The 15022-nt window shown below is 40.9% G+C and overlaps 1 protein-coding gene across 4 annotated transcripts in view; it reads left to right on the forward strand.

Annotated features, from left to right (window-relative positions):
- UROD (uroporphyrinogen decarboxylase) overlaps window positions 1–15022 on the forward strand; it is a 37520-nt gene that overhangs the window by 1921 nt on the left and 20577 nt on the right. The window contains exons 1-6 of one of the 4 annotated variants that reach the window (XM_014066306.2): window positions 2925–3034; window positions 8028–8140; window positions 9275–9354; window positions 12002–12064; window positions 12184–12381; window positions 12981–13142. In XM_014066306.2, the coding sequence (XP_013921781.1) occupies window positions 3012–3034; window positions 8028–8140; window positions 9275–9354; window positions 12002–12064; window positions 12184–12381; window positions 12981–13142 (639 nt within the window). In that variant the 5' untranslated portion in view covers window positions 2925–3011. Of the gene's footprint in view, window positions 1–2924; window positions 3035–4610; window positions 4737–6581; window positions 6942–8027; window positions 8141–9274; window positions 9355–12001; window positions 12065–12183; window positions 12382–12980; window positions 13143–15022 lie in introns of those variants that run through there. The other 3 variants (XM_014066307.2, XM_087719763.1, XM_087719762.1) reach the window with 3 other exon arrangements.

Genomic DNA, 15022 nt, shown 5'->3' on the forward strand with positions numbered 1-15022 from the left:
TTTACCACTTTACCTAAGGCAGTGAAATGCCTTGGCTAATGCTGGTGATGGCTAAAGTCTTAAGCTCAGGACTCTTTGCTTACATTATAAATCAATTTTATTCTGTATTGCATGTGACTGTACAGCGCATTGCTAATTATGTATATGTTTATTAAGAATACTCTCATTACATGTTTGGTAATTAAATATTTAGGAGATTTTATAAATTCTGAGCTCTGAATTGTGTGATGTCTTCCTATACTAACAGTGAGAGGCCGCTTCTGCTTCAAACTGATTAAAAACCATGGGTGGCTCTTCTACAGATACAACATGCTCTCTGCAGATAAAAATGGCCTTAACCGCAGCACCATTCAGCATCCTATAGATAAAAACATGGGTGTTGTCAAAGGCAGTTTTATCAGTTTCTTTGTTTCAACTTTTTTTTTTTGGCGGGAGAATCCACAGCGCACTGAAAATATGGTATATGTACACTTCACTTTCCGAGTACTCAGTTTTACACAACTAAAACACCAATGTGTACATATTATACAATACAATACAATAGCAGACTTGGAAGGGACCTTGGAGGTCTTCTAGTCCAACCCCCTGCCTAGGCAGGAAACCCTATACCATTTCAGACAAATGGCTATCCAACGTCTTCTTAAAGACTTCCAGTGTTGGGGCATTCACAACTTCTGGAGGCAAGCTGTTCCACTGATTAATTGTTCTAACTGCCAGGAAATTTCTCCTCAGTTCTAAGTTGCTTCTCTCCTTGATTAGTTTCCACCCATTGCTTCTTGTTCTACCCTCAGAGGTGCCTTGGAAAATAGTTCGACTCCCTCTTCTTCGTGGCAACCCCTGAGATATTGGAACACTGCTAACATGTGTCCCCTAGTCCTTCTTTTCATTAAACTAGACATACCCAGTTCCTGCAACCGTTCTTCATATGTTTTAGTCTCCAGTTCCCTAATCATTTTTGTTGCTCTTCTCTGCACTCTTTCCAGAGTCTCCACATCTTTTCTACATCGTGGTGACCAAAACTGAATGCAGTATTGATGATTAAGATCATCACAACACTTGAAGAATTTTAAAGGGGAAATGAAGGGATCTCTAAAAATTAAAAATAGCAATAGCAATAGCAGTTAGACTTATATACCGCTTCATAGGGCTTTCAGCCCTCTCTAAGCGGTTGACAGAGTCAGCATATCACCCCCACAGTCTGGGTCCTCATTTCACCCACCTCAGAAGGATGGAAGGCTGAGTCAACCTTGAGCCGGTGAGATTAGAACCACTGAACTGCAGATAACAGTCAGCTGAAGTGGCCTGCAGTACTGCACCCTAACCACTGCGCCACCTCATGGTTAAAAAAAAGAGAGAATTGAGTATCCCCCCCCTCCCATAGCATAATATTTCTTCTTTTACATACACAGCCTGACCATTTGCTGCCATGCTAGAGCTGCAAAAATCCAGGTAACCACTTGATAGTAGCAAAGAGCTGCAATGCTCTTAATTGTTTCCTGCTTACAAACTATAATTTAATGAATTAATTGGTCTAAAACTTAACCCTGGGTTAATGATAGACTGAGCTAGTAAGTTAAGGATTAGTTGTCATAAAAGATTCATAAAATATTTTTTCCAGTCCTATTACAGAAGTGCATAGTCAGATTCATATAGCATTGTTATATAAAGTTGCAAGTTCATTTCTTGATATAACCTCTTGGAGATCTTTTTTCAATCTAGCAGATCTGAGTTGAAAAAACACAGACAATTGTGAAATGGCTGCCAAGAGAATCAAGATTTATACAGTTCAGTTTTGATACCCAAATTTTACATATATTTTTAGCAAGCCTTAAACCACAGGGGTTTGGAATTCTGGATCAATGATCTGATGCAGAATTCAGTCAAGTTCTACCACATAGAGACTATGGGTATGTTTCTAGTTGCTATGATTAGGTTATATTAGGTTATATCTAAAAATTCCTTGATTTCTGCAATATTTGTTCTTAGCTTGTTCTTAACAACTTAGATTCATTATTAGTCCATCTCCATCTATCATATGAGTGTTGCAACTATCTGACTATTAAATTATAGGCACTGATAAACTTACTTCTTTAAGAACATGTAAATTGTAATCATGTCCACCCTCATCGGGAAGAACAGTTGCAGGAACTGGGTATGTCTAGTTTAATGAACAGAAGGACTAGGAGTGACATCATAACAGTGTTCCAATATCTCAGGGGCTGCCACAAAGAAGAAGGAGTCAAGCTATTCTCCAAAGCACCTGAGGGTGGAACAAGAAGCAATGGGTGGAAACTAATCAAGGAGAGAAGCAACTTAGAACTGAGGAGAAATTTCCTGACAGTTAGAACAATTAATCAGTGGAACAACTTGCCTCCAGAAGTTGTGAATGCTCCAATACTGGAAGTTTTTAAGAAGATGTTGCATAACAATTTGTCTGAAGTTGTGTAGGGTTTCCTGCCTAAGCAGGGGGTTAGACTAGAAGACCTCCAAGGTCCCTTCCAACTTTGTTATTCTATTCCATTCCATTCCATTCTATTCTAAACACAATATTTAGATATTTGAAAATTACACTGTCACACAATCCCATCCCAAAAAAGCATGATGAACAAAAGGTGGCTTATTAAGTTAACTCAATTCCTTATCAGAACTTAACATGGTACATATTGTAGCTTGTATGTAGAGTATATGTATATATGCTACATATATACGTAGAGTATATGTAAAGAGAATATGTAGAGTAACGTATTGTTAATCGAATTCAAGCGTATGGTTTCCACATCATGCAAAGAGAGACTTCTTTGACTTTGCTCTTTTTTTTGTCGGAGCTACTACGGCTATCATTACGGTAATGGGGCCCCTCTCTTTTGACGCAAGCCTTGGGTGGGTCCCAAGAGCACCAATTAGGACAGCTAGGACAAGAATCCGGAAGTCTACAGAGAGAGGGGTTTGATTTTTTCTTTTGGTAGGCAGCAGGGCGGGAAAAAGACACGCACCGCCGCGTAGAGGGCAAGATGGAAAAGAATGGGATGGTCGTGTGAGTAGCGGCTGCGGAGACGAAACAGAGGGCTCGAATAGTATTTCTCCTTTCTGCTCTAGATTTTACTGCACTACATTTCCCATAGTTCCCAAATCTCGCGGTCATTGGCTAAGGCCGGCCGAACTTTGGGAATTGTAGTACAACCTGCATGGCACCGAGCTGGGGAAGGCTGCCGTGGGTTCGGTCGGAGGGCGCTGGCATACGGCAAATTAGGGAGCGGTGTCCGAAGCCGTCCGGCATGAATTGGGTTACATGGGGACGAGGCACAAGAGTGGAGAACTCTGCTTGGGTTATGCTCCAAGAAATGGGGGTTCCTGCCTCCCCCCCCCTTATAGTAGAGGTCTTCAAACTTGGCAACTTGAAGACTTGTGGACTTTAACTCCCGGAATTCTCCAGCCAGCATTGCTGGCTGGAGAATTCTGGGAGTTGAAGTCCACAAGTCTTCAACTTGCCAAGTTTGGTGACCCCTGCCTTGTGGCAAAATCATTAGTTCTTCAGTGTAAGCAGATAGCTTCACGTGCAGACGTGCTCCCCAAGATCCAAGGTCCAGGAAAAGGAGGCCACTTAACTGAGAAATCTAGTGGTTTGCAGCCCCCGTGAGCTAGTGTTTAGTTTGGGCGCCCAGAGTAGCACTGTGTCAAGAATGATAGGCAGGACTTTATAAAAGAGGTCATTATCCTTCGCCTTTCTTAGTTTTAATGTGTGACTAGGCACTTCTGGCAGAAAAGAGATTAGGTTTCAGTAGTAGTTTTTTGTTCTGCGGCTTAAAAACCAGGGGGCTCAAACGTCTCATTTGTCCCCTTTTTGAGATAATCTCCTGGGTGTGGAAAGCAGCCTAAGAACATGGTATTCTGAGAATCTCTCTTTCTGTTCAATTGCTCCTTAGTTCAAGGAAGGCAAAGCTGTAACCTTTCAGATACGATTGGAATCTGGCTGCTATCTGCCCCAGTTGGCCTTACTATGGTCAGAGGACACGAGAATTACAATTCACAATATCTGGGACATTTTACGCTGCCCTCTCCTTCCCTATGTTACCGTTCTTCAGAAATATAAATGTGAAAAGGGTTGAAAATATTGTGTGATCGTTTTGAAATATATACAGGGACAAGAAACCTAAGTTCTCAGTGTTTGTTTTTGAAATGAGATGATAAGAATGGGCTGTAAAGGTGATATTTTGAAATAATTTCCAAACAACATTTTGCAATAAAAAAAATACAGGTGCACCGTCCAGTTGAATATGAGAGCCAAAATTCTGCTATCTTTGTCCTGTGCCTACCGAGTGAATTTATCTACTCTATCATACCTTTTTAGAGATAATAGCTTATCCCAACCTTTTCCTTCCCAATTGGTATTGTATAGCTCACAGACTTTCTATAACCAAAATGGCTAGAATTTTGAGAGTCACCGCTCCATAAGACCCTTAAGTTGATGACTTAAGTGATTGAATAGGAATTAATTTTGGGATGACATGTGTAAAGTGTAGGTCAGTACAATTCCATATACAGTATCTCAGTGAAGGGCATTGTAATAATGCACAGTTTTTTCTTATGATACATGGACCATTTAAGTTACAATCTTATGAACACTTACCCGGGAATAAGTCTCTGGAACTTAGTGAAATTTATTTCAGAATTACCCTGCATTTAAAAGATTAATTTGCTACATTGCTGCTGACCAATGATGCTGACAGTATAAGCAGGTAATCAAAAGTTAACTGCTGCTCTATATTACTGACAGTGAAAAAAGATTATGCTAACCTACAAAAATCATTGTTATTGTGTGACAGTGGCATAGGGGCTAGGGGCATCTGTAGCTGCTTCTGGATAAACTGTCAGCATGTGTAATCCTACACTGTTGTGTCTCTTTGACAGCTGAGGAGATTTAACTTTAGCTCTGCTGTGATGTGAGAGAAACTGCTCTGATACTAGTTTTCAGAGGGCTGGAATTCTGCAGAGTTTGGAGGATGTGTTTTCCCCCTTACAGGAATCTCTTCTGTCATCCCAAATCCTGAATAGGAGATGAGGATGCTACATTCAGAACTTGAGTTTGCATATAAGAGTAAAGCTTATTGTATAACTTTTATTTAGGAATCAGAGCTCAGAATATTTTTGAAAATCTTCAGAATGCTTTGCTATTGCAATTGAGGCAATAATCACTTCCAGAAAAATAATCAAGATCTGATTTATTTATTTTTATTTAAAAGACTAGCCATTGAGAAGGAGGGGAGGTTTCATTTATTTTCAGCTTTTTGCCACAGTTGGAAAGAAATAATGTAAAGGACCTCAGGATTCTGTGTGTTTGACCCTCACTAGGATAATTCTCAGAAAATAGAATAGAACTTAATTTTTTTTCTGGCTAGACCACCGCACGGCCATTGGGTCATCATTTCAGAGATATTATCTTACCTAAGCAGAAAAACAGGACGACTATGGAAGGGCAAATAAGCAGTGGAAACAGGAGTGACTTCCAATTTCCTGTTGCTTCCCCATTAGGTTTCCAGTGGGAAATTGGCAGGGAGCATCAGAGATCGATCTTTCTTTCCTTCCTTTCCTGCCTCCCTATTGTTCTGCTCTTATCTCCCTCCCTTCCTTCATAAAAATCCTATTTGCTTCCTATTTTCTTTGTTTATGGAAAGCTTACAGGGAGAAAGTCAGTGAGGAAGCCAGCAGGCAGCTAGGTGGTTGCTGCTGGGAGTGGGAAGAGAGCAAGGAGGTACATGTAGGTGCAAGTTAGGAAGGATACATGGGAATGTGTGAGAGGTACCATGTGGTTTGGGAAGGATATGTGGGTGTGCATCAGAGATGCTGTGAGCGTTAGGGAGGTTGTGCAAATGGTGATGTAGGTTGGAAAGGGTATCCAAGGTGCCTGAGGTTCAGGTAGAATGCATGGGGGGGGGGGATGGGATAGTGTGGATGAAAAGGGATGTGGAGATCACAGGGGTGTAAGAGGCTATGGGGATCAATTAGGGTATGCAGAAGACAGTGTGGCTGCAGAAGAATGCATGTGGGTCGCAAGGGTGCATGAGAGGTGCTGCTCTGGTTGGGGATGGTTCACAGGAGGAATGTGGAAGAGTACCGAAGGGTAGAGAGAGCATAGAGGTGCTGTGCAGTTCAGGGATGGCATACAGGCGAGACAGGTGTATGGGGATTCCCAAAAGGTGCTACATGGGTCAGGAAGGTATGCCAGAGAGGCAGGGGTTGGAGAGGGGACATGACAGTGCACAAGAGGTGCCATGTGGATCAGTGATGACACACAGGAGACAATACATGTCAGGAAAGATGCATTGGGGAACGCAAGAGAGACCCAGTTGGTCAAGGAAGGCACACGGGGGCAGGGGGGGGGGCAGCATAGGTCAGGGAAGGTGCATGGGGTTGCATAACAGGTGCTGCATGGGTTGGAGAAAGCCAGTGTGGGGTTGGGAAAGTGTGCAGGTGTGTAAGCACAGGTTGGGGGAGCATGCAGAGGGCATGGGGGCAGGTGGGGGTGCACAGGGGTTCCCTTCTCTTCCCTTCCTATCCCTTCCCTTCCCATCCCAGAAGACAGATAATGGCTGGGTGGGGAGGGAGTAAAGTATTGTGAGACTGACTGAGAAACTGTCAAAGAAATTTGAAAATGAAGATCAGGTGACCGGAGCAGCAGCCAATAGCACTGAAACAGCCACATTCCTCCAAATTTCATTCCCTTGGGTCATGGATCACATTATGTAAATTAGCCCATTAAAGGTTCCTTGGTCCCCAAACCCTTGCCCTATGATGCACCATTTCACCCAGTTAAAGATCATAACAGTGGGAGTTGCATATAGATAGATAACCGGGGAGAAGCTGACAGTAGAGATCGCAAGTCTGAAAATGGATCAGAAGAAGTTGGGGAGCTGCAGAGAAAAAAATGCAGAAAACATTATCATGTGAGCCTATGGCACTTCCATTTTAACTGCATTCATTATGATCGAATAACCACGAACAAAGTATATGCCATCTGTCTTGTGTTTCCCAGCGTACACGTATGGATAAATAATACATACATGTACAACATAAGGGGAGAGCACACAAACATACACAGTCTGCATGTGCCCTCCCTCAATTATCTCTCTCTCTCTCTCTCTCTCCCTCCCTCCCTCCCTCCCTCCCTCCCTCTCTCTCTCTCTCCCTCTCCCTCCATGTGTGTTTCTGTGTGTGCATTCAACCTGCTTAGTGCCTGGGGACAAAGGGCACCCAAATGTAGCTCATTATCACATGGAAGGAAAGCCAGGTGCTTCCTAAGGCTGCTTATGGGACTAAAGGGGGTGGGAAGAATTTCTAGCTGTGATTTCCTTGCCTATTTATTCCAGCCCTTTGGAATATTGGAAAGAAACGTGATGAGGTTGGGACTCTGCCTGCCTGAATGCCTGTCAGCAGGATAACACTCTGGAAACTGAACAAATGGGGGATCAAATCACTGTAGGCACACACATTGTGAAAAGACAGATCAAGATGGAAATGGTTTGGACCCAGACATGAGCACAGAGAAAAACAAATTCCCACAGTGCATCCCTAAGGGGCATGACTTTGAATGTTGGCAGTGCCCTATTCTAAGCACCCTCCCTGCTCTCTCCTAGTCGTGTGCCCCAGAGTGGAACATATGGGGTCCACTCTCCTCCCAGTGCACAGACACCATGGGACAGGAACAAAAATGCTCATGCACAGATGCAGCGTGTTACTTCATAATGGATGCCTCCTATTGGTAAAGAGCTTGGAAAGATTTCCCAAAGCCACATTTGATGGCAGACACCATTAGCTTTTGACTGCATCCTTAACCCCAAGGAGGAATTAAAAAGATATTATTCGATTTTTCCCTGTACAGATGCAGGATTTCCACTCTTGTAATTCCCACACTAAGGAAGGCTGTAGAATATATATTGAGAAGTAACTGCTTAATACCACCAGCTATAGTCATCTGAAAGATTCAAAGTCTCCATCTTTTAAGTTCATATTGCTTTTTGTTTTCTGATTAGTCCTACAGGATTTCCTGAATTGAAAAATGATACTTTCCTGCAAGCAGCACTTGGAGAAGAGACAAAATACACTCCTGTTTGGTGCATGAGGCAGGCAGGAAGATACCTGCCAGGTAATTAAAGCAGAAAGGGTGACATGGATTTCTACAAGAGATGCCATTTATCACTTTCAAATAGCTGCAGTGCTAGTTATTCTTAGTCCTTGGCCATATTGGTTGAGTTGAATGGAATTATAGTCCAATAATACTGTTTCTGTTGTCTAGTCAGGGTGTCATTTCTGAATTGTAAAAGTCCAGATAGCCATTAAGGTAAAGGTAAAGATTCCGCTCACAGATATGTGCTAGTCATTTCTGACTCTAGTGGGCAATGCTCATCTCCGTTTCAAAGCCAAAGAGTCAGCGCTGTCCGAAGACATCTCCGTGGTTATGTGGCTGGCATAACTAAATGCCAAAGGTGCATGGAACACCTCCCACCAAAGGTGGTTCCTATTTTTCTACTTGCATTTCTACATGCTTTCGAACTGCTAGGATGGCAGAAGTTGGGACAAGTAACAGGAGTTCACTCAGTTACACAGCGCTAGGGATTCGAACCGCCGAACTGCCAACCTTCTGATCGACAAGCTCAGCGTCTTAGCCACTGAGCCACCGCATCCCTTTATAGATAGCCATTAGATGGTAGCAAAAAGAAACGGAACCCCCATTAGTTACCTGAATTTGGGAAGCTAGACAGTATAGCTTTTTCTATACCTTGTGGCTTTTTTGAAGTGATTGGTAGTATTTGGGGTGGGGTTGTATTGGTTTTTGTGCCTTCAAGTCAATGTTGATTCCAGCTGACTACCTAGACAGTCTCTGCAGTTTCCTTGCCCCGAATTTTCAGAAGTTATTTGCCATTCCATTTTCCCCCTAGGGCTGAAAGAGAGTGACTGGCCCAAGATTATCCAGCTAGTTTTGTGACTAAAGGCAGGACTAGAATTCAGTCTCCTAGTTTCTAGCCTGATGCCTTAACCACTATATCAGCCTGACTCTCTTGGGTTGGGTATGGACACTTTATTTTAATAAGATATATAAGCCATGAATTATGAAGCAAGAGTTAATTTCTGTCAAATGAGAAGAGGGCAAGGGAAAAATATTCTAAAGATCAGATTCTGGGGAAAATTCTGGGTGTGAATACAGGTAGTCCTCGACTTACAACAATTCATTTAATGACTGTTCAATCCACATTCCAACCCCGTTCTAATTATTTTGCAGAATTCCGTGAGACTCGAGCAGCTCAGGATTTCTTTGCAACCTGTCGATCACCAGAGAAATGCTGTGAACTTACGCTGCAAGTAAGGAGGGAGCTTTATGTTGTTCAGGACTGAGGTTCTGTTCAGGACATGACTTAACCTCTTAAGTCTATTTTCATTTTGTTCTTTTCTAAAGTTAATCTCTGCTCCACTTGTTTAACGTCTGTGTATCCTGGGTGTTTTCCCTTCTTCTTTGCTTCTGTTATTTATTCATCCTTATTGTACTGCGTGTATTTCTTACCTTCTGTATTAGAACTTAATTTGGGATGTTTTCATTAGGTTTATTTTCATTAATTTACCCGATGTAGTTTTGTCTTAAAAAAAAACCATATTGGTACCCTACATTTTTGTTTATTTGCCTACAAAACAATTATATACATTGCTGACTGCTTTGGGAGTTCTTTTTCCGCTTTTTAATCTTCTATTTATATAATGCTTCCTCTGTTTTCTGTCACATTGTTATAAACTTGTCAATATTTTTTCAGTGTTCATTGTCAGACTGACAGCATCACTTTAAACATTACTTGGATTTGTTTTTATAATTTTCATATTGGGGAAAAAAAACCTTTTCTTTTTTTCCACCCATTAATCTTTTTCTATTTTGGCCCATTGAGAGTTTTCTCTTTGATCTGAATATAATTTTAGTTTTAAATAGAAAATTTTGTATTTGTTAAAAAATAACTTTTTAATATTTATCCTTTTGTTATATTTTTAAATCACTACTTTTCATGATCTTTTAATACTGTCTTTGGCAACTTTGAACACTATCCCATATGACTTGTCTCTTCATCTGAGCTACTTAATGGTTTTCCAATCATATTTTCATTTTTTTCCCATTAAGTGGTTGCTGTTCCTAATCATTGTCCCGCTCAGTTATTTTTTATTGGTCACTTCTCCTCCTCTTTGTCATTTTTAAAAAAATATATTTTTATTATTTTTACATTTAAAACAGTGCAGTACCACTGAGTCGAAGTGACCATACATTCACATTATACACAACTAGTCTCAACCATTAACTATTAGCCTACTTAGTGCATTATCTATACTTCTGTCAAATCACAATGTATACAGTTTGTTCCAGTCTTGTCACCTTGTCTTATACCAATCATAAAATCTGTTCCAGACTTCAAAATATTCTGATTCCCCTTTATTTTTAAGTGAGCCTATCTGCTTCCGCACAGGCCAACACTTTTCTGATTATATCTAGCTCTGATGGTGTATTTTCTTTTTTCCAATACTGTGCAAAAGTTATGCACACCACAGTTAGTACATGTATAATTAGATAGAGTATATTTTTCTTAAACCCTTCTGGTATTATGCCTAGGAGAAAAAGTTCTGGTTTAAACAAAATTTGGTCTCCCACTATTTGTTCCAACCATGATTGAATCATTTCCTAATATCTTTTGGCCTCATGGCATGTCCACCACATATGATAAAAAGTGCCTGGTGTTTTTTTTTACACTTTCAACAATTTGGGGCCAGATTTTTAAACATTTTGGAGAGCCATCCTGGGGGGCTCCTCCTCTTTGTCATTAAGGGCTGTTTGTTTGGGAAGGGGGCGGCAGGGGAATTGTAGAACATAAGATTGGGCGTGAAAGATTTGATGGGGCCCAGACATATTTAATCTTTCTTAAGCAAAGTGAAGAATATTGTCCAATACTGAAGCATTGCATGTAATTGTGAATGCACACGTTATAGGGCTCACCTAGTTAGTCAAGAGCAAATTTCTTGAACCAAATTACTTCTTTCTTTAGACACAAAATTGAAGAGCAAGCATCTAGTACATTGTCCTAGAACTACCAATATTTCTAGTAGTATGACTGGAATGTATACACCCAATTATTGCCACCCTCCAATAGCAATAGCACTTAGACTTATACACTGCTTCACAGTGCTTTACAGCCCTTTCTAAGTGGTTTACAGAGTCAGCATATTTTCCCCCCACACCAATCTGGGTCCTCATTTTACTGACCTCAGAAAGATGGAAGTTTGAGTCAACCTTGAGCCCCATCAGGATTGAATTGCTGGCAATGCAAATGCAGAGTTAACCCACACAATACCGTATTCTAACCACTGTGCCACCATAGCTCTTGTGCTCATATTGTAGCTCTTGAAAAGATCCTCGTTAATTATCATATTTTTTATAACTATATTCTGCCCCAAATGAACAATAATTTGCCTCTTGCTAAGTTAGGCATTCTTGCATTTCCTATAAATTTCAGCATATATTTATAAAAGGGAGGTGCCTCATTAGCAGAATGTGAATAATATTAACAATATAGTACTACCAGACGTGATGTGGTTTCTGAAAATCAGCAGAACTGATGTATAGAGAAATTCTTTAGTGAACAATATATGTCTGCATGGTAGGCAAGATTGTGCTATTGATACAGCAATGCTGGGTTTCTTAATTATCCAAGAAGCACTTAAAGCTGCATCTGGAGAGACCTGTAATTATGGTTTCTTAATTTTCTTTTATATATAAAAACACTCCACATAGAATGGCAGCTGCTGTGCATCATAAAAAATCCCCATTTTACTTTTTCTCTGAATTTGTTCAATCAAATTCTTTATATTTTCACTACCATCATGAATGCTAGATTCACCTATTTCATATAATACCTATGTACAAATCAAAGCTGGTTAAAAATTGAGTTTATGTGTTTTTTTCTAATCTCTTTGGTTTCAGCCTCTACGACGCTTTCCTTTTGATGCTGCCATCATCTTCTCTGACATCTTGGTGGTGCCTCAGGTATGAGAAATGGCTGGGGAGGAGGAGATACTGCTAATGATTTTACTTGGGAGAAGAGAAGCTGGCAAACTTTTTAAAACCAGAATGAGTTCTGTCCCACATTGACTCATCTTTTTCAGGCACTGGGCATGGAAGTGGTGATGGTGCCAGGAAAAGGGCCCACATTTCCAGAACCCCTAAAGGAAGTAGAGGACCTCCTGAAGCTTCGGCAGAAGGTCGATGTGGCAGCAGAACTGGGCTATGTCTTCCAGGCTATCACACTGACACGGCAGAGATTGGAAGGGAAGGTGCCTCTGATCGGCTTCTCTGGTGCCCCAGTGAGTTCAGTTGTTTGGAAAAACAAACCTTACAAGAAATCCCTGTTTTCATCTCTACACTTTTCTATTGGGTAGTATAGGAATGTGCTAGATTTCTATGTTATTATTGGATACCAGGAAGGTTCTGAGTCTTTGGCAGCAGCATTTGACAAGTCATTTGAGAAGGAAAAAATGTCTTGGTTCTTAATTACTTTCAGCCAAACCTTTTATACTCTTGCTCCTCCGCCATTAATACATTGATCAGTTGGCTAGCCAACCATCTACTCCACAAATATCTACCAGTTTTATTTTATAACATGTGATTTGAGCCAGATGGGGTTTTTATTTATTGCATTTCATCCCAAAAGACTTGGTTGGATATGAAAACTTGTTTCACAAGCTACTTTTTTTGGACAAGATGTGTAACTCTCCAGAATGTACAAACTGTTGATATAGTTTCAGAGGAGAGCACAAGTACAATGCCAACCATGTAATCTGTTTGAGGTAGAGCTGCTTCACTGTTTCTGCAAGGTTCATGTAATTGCAGAAGCTGGGCTAGCTTTGGAAGTAGACTTTTTTATTCATATGTACTTTTCCTTTCTGCTCACTCTCATTCCTAGTGGACTTTGATGTCCTATATGATTGAAGGTGGTGGCTCCAACACAATGGCGAAAGCCAAGGCTTGGCTCTACCGACATCCTGAGGCCAGCTATCAGCTGCTCACTTTATTGACTGACGTTATTGTGGAATATCTGGTGAGACAGGTGGCTGCAGGTGCTCAGGTGAGTGGACCCTGAATAACTTCTGTTCTTAAGTTTGTAGGCATCACATTTCCTTAAATAGAAAGGTTCTTGGTTTCTGAAGGTATACTCTTCCTTTTATCTTTCTGCTGAAAAGGATCCTTTCAAGGTAGGATAATTGAATCGATAAATTAGCACTGTATTATTTAGGCTACTGTTCATAGAACATACATTTTCATAAATATCTGATTGTATTTCCTCTGTTATTTTTAAGAGTAGATTTCTGAAATGCATAAAGACAGATCGAAGCTGAATTTGATGAGGTTGGACAGAGCACAATTCTGCACCACAGCAAATGATATATAAAATACCGGGGCAGAGCTGCAGCCGGTGCAGCTGGAGCATGTTTGCAATAGTGCCTCCCGGTTTTATTTTATTTTATCAATTTTTAGTACTCCTATTGGATTCTTTTTTATTTATTTAACATTTTTTGGTGGAGATAACAGCATAGAACATAATACAAACAAAAACTTTCGTTGTTGCCGAAGAATTAAATAAGGATGGGAAAAAGAAAGAAACGCCATGGCACCAGCCCAGTGAAGATAGCAAAACAACCAAGAATTGAGGAGCTCTTTGTTGGCAAGAGATCTGTAAGTACAACTAACCCCCCCCCCATCTCCAACAATCTGGAGAGATTAGAACAGGACCGGCAAAAAGATATGGCAAATCAGCATTTACTAGACTTTTCCGATCTGTTGGGGGAGGGGGGGAACAAAATGAAAGCCAGCTCTTATCACAAACAACTAGTCCAATAACTTCCTTTATGGAGTCTAAGTTAAAGACTAAAAAGGCAAAGAACAATCAGATAATTCAGAATATGGAGAGTTTACCTGGGAAAATTCAACCGAGTTTATGGCAAAGCAATGCCTTCTCACAGCGCAAACGGTGGTTTCAATATTTGAACAATTAATTGCCATTCAACATGATGTAGAATCATTGAAAAAAGATTTAGCTGAGCCAAGGTGGCGCAGTGGTTAAATGCAGCACTGCAGGCTACTGCTAGATCAGCAGGTCAGCGGTTCAAATCTCACTGGCTCAGGGTTGACTCAGCCTTCCATCCTTCCGAGGTGGGTAAAATGAGGACCCAGATTGTTGGGGGCAATATGCTGACTCTCTGTAAACCGCTTAGAGAGGCCTGAAAGGCCTATGAAGCGGTATATAAGTCTACTGCTATTGCTATTGCTATTGCTATTGCTATTGCTATTGCTATTGCTATTGCTATTGCTATTGCTATTTTTCTTCAAATGCAATATCGGGCCCCAAGTACTCCCACTAAAGTTCTGGCAGAAGATTTGATTAATTCCCATTCGCAGGATAAGGAAAAGGAAATAGAGCAAAGAGCCAGAGAAACAGTTAAAGAGACAGATAAAAGGAGGCAGTCCTCTCAGAAAAACAGTCCCTCCCCAGACATGGCAACGAGAGGAAAAGGTATCAATAAAGAAGAAATCAGGAAAGAATCTTTCCCTCAATTACAACAATCACATCGCTCACTACAAACACAAAGGATAGCTTTTAGAATCCATTTGAACGGACTTAATTATGGACGTTGGAATTCCAGAAGTGCAATATTAAATTCCCTAAGCCAGCTTCTTCACTGTCACAGTGGCATGATTGATCTCCGTGCTGTGGAGTGGTTACCTGAGGCCCCAAATTGGAAGCGGATCCTTCTGTCTTTCAAACAGCCCACCATACCACAGATGTTATTCAAGATGAAGGCATTTTTAGCCTCCTTCCAAATCTTTCCCATCAGAGTCTTTGGTGAGGAAAGGGTTATTCCGTTAATAGCTAATATGCGAGCCTCCAAGGTGAATGACACCACCTCATTTTCAACCTTGGAAAAGAAAGAGAACGATAGTGGGAGT

Source organism: Thamnophis sirtalis, unplaced genomic scaffold (assembly GCF_051295495.1).
Source record: "Thamnophis sirtalis isolate CommonGarterSnake01/CBP01778 unplaced genomic scaffold, rThaSir2_p1.2 scaffold_7, whole genome shotgun sequence".
NCBI classification, from domain to species: domain Eukaryota; kingdom Metazoa; phylum Chordata; class Lepidosauria; order Squamata; family Natricidae; genus Thamnophis; species Thamnophis sirtalis.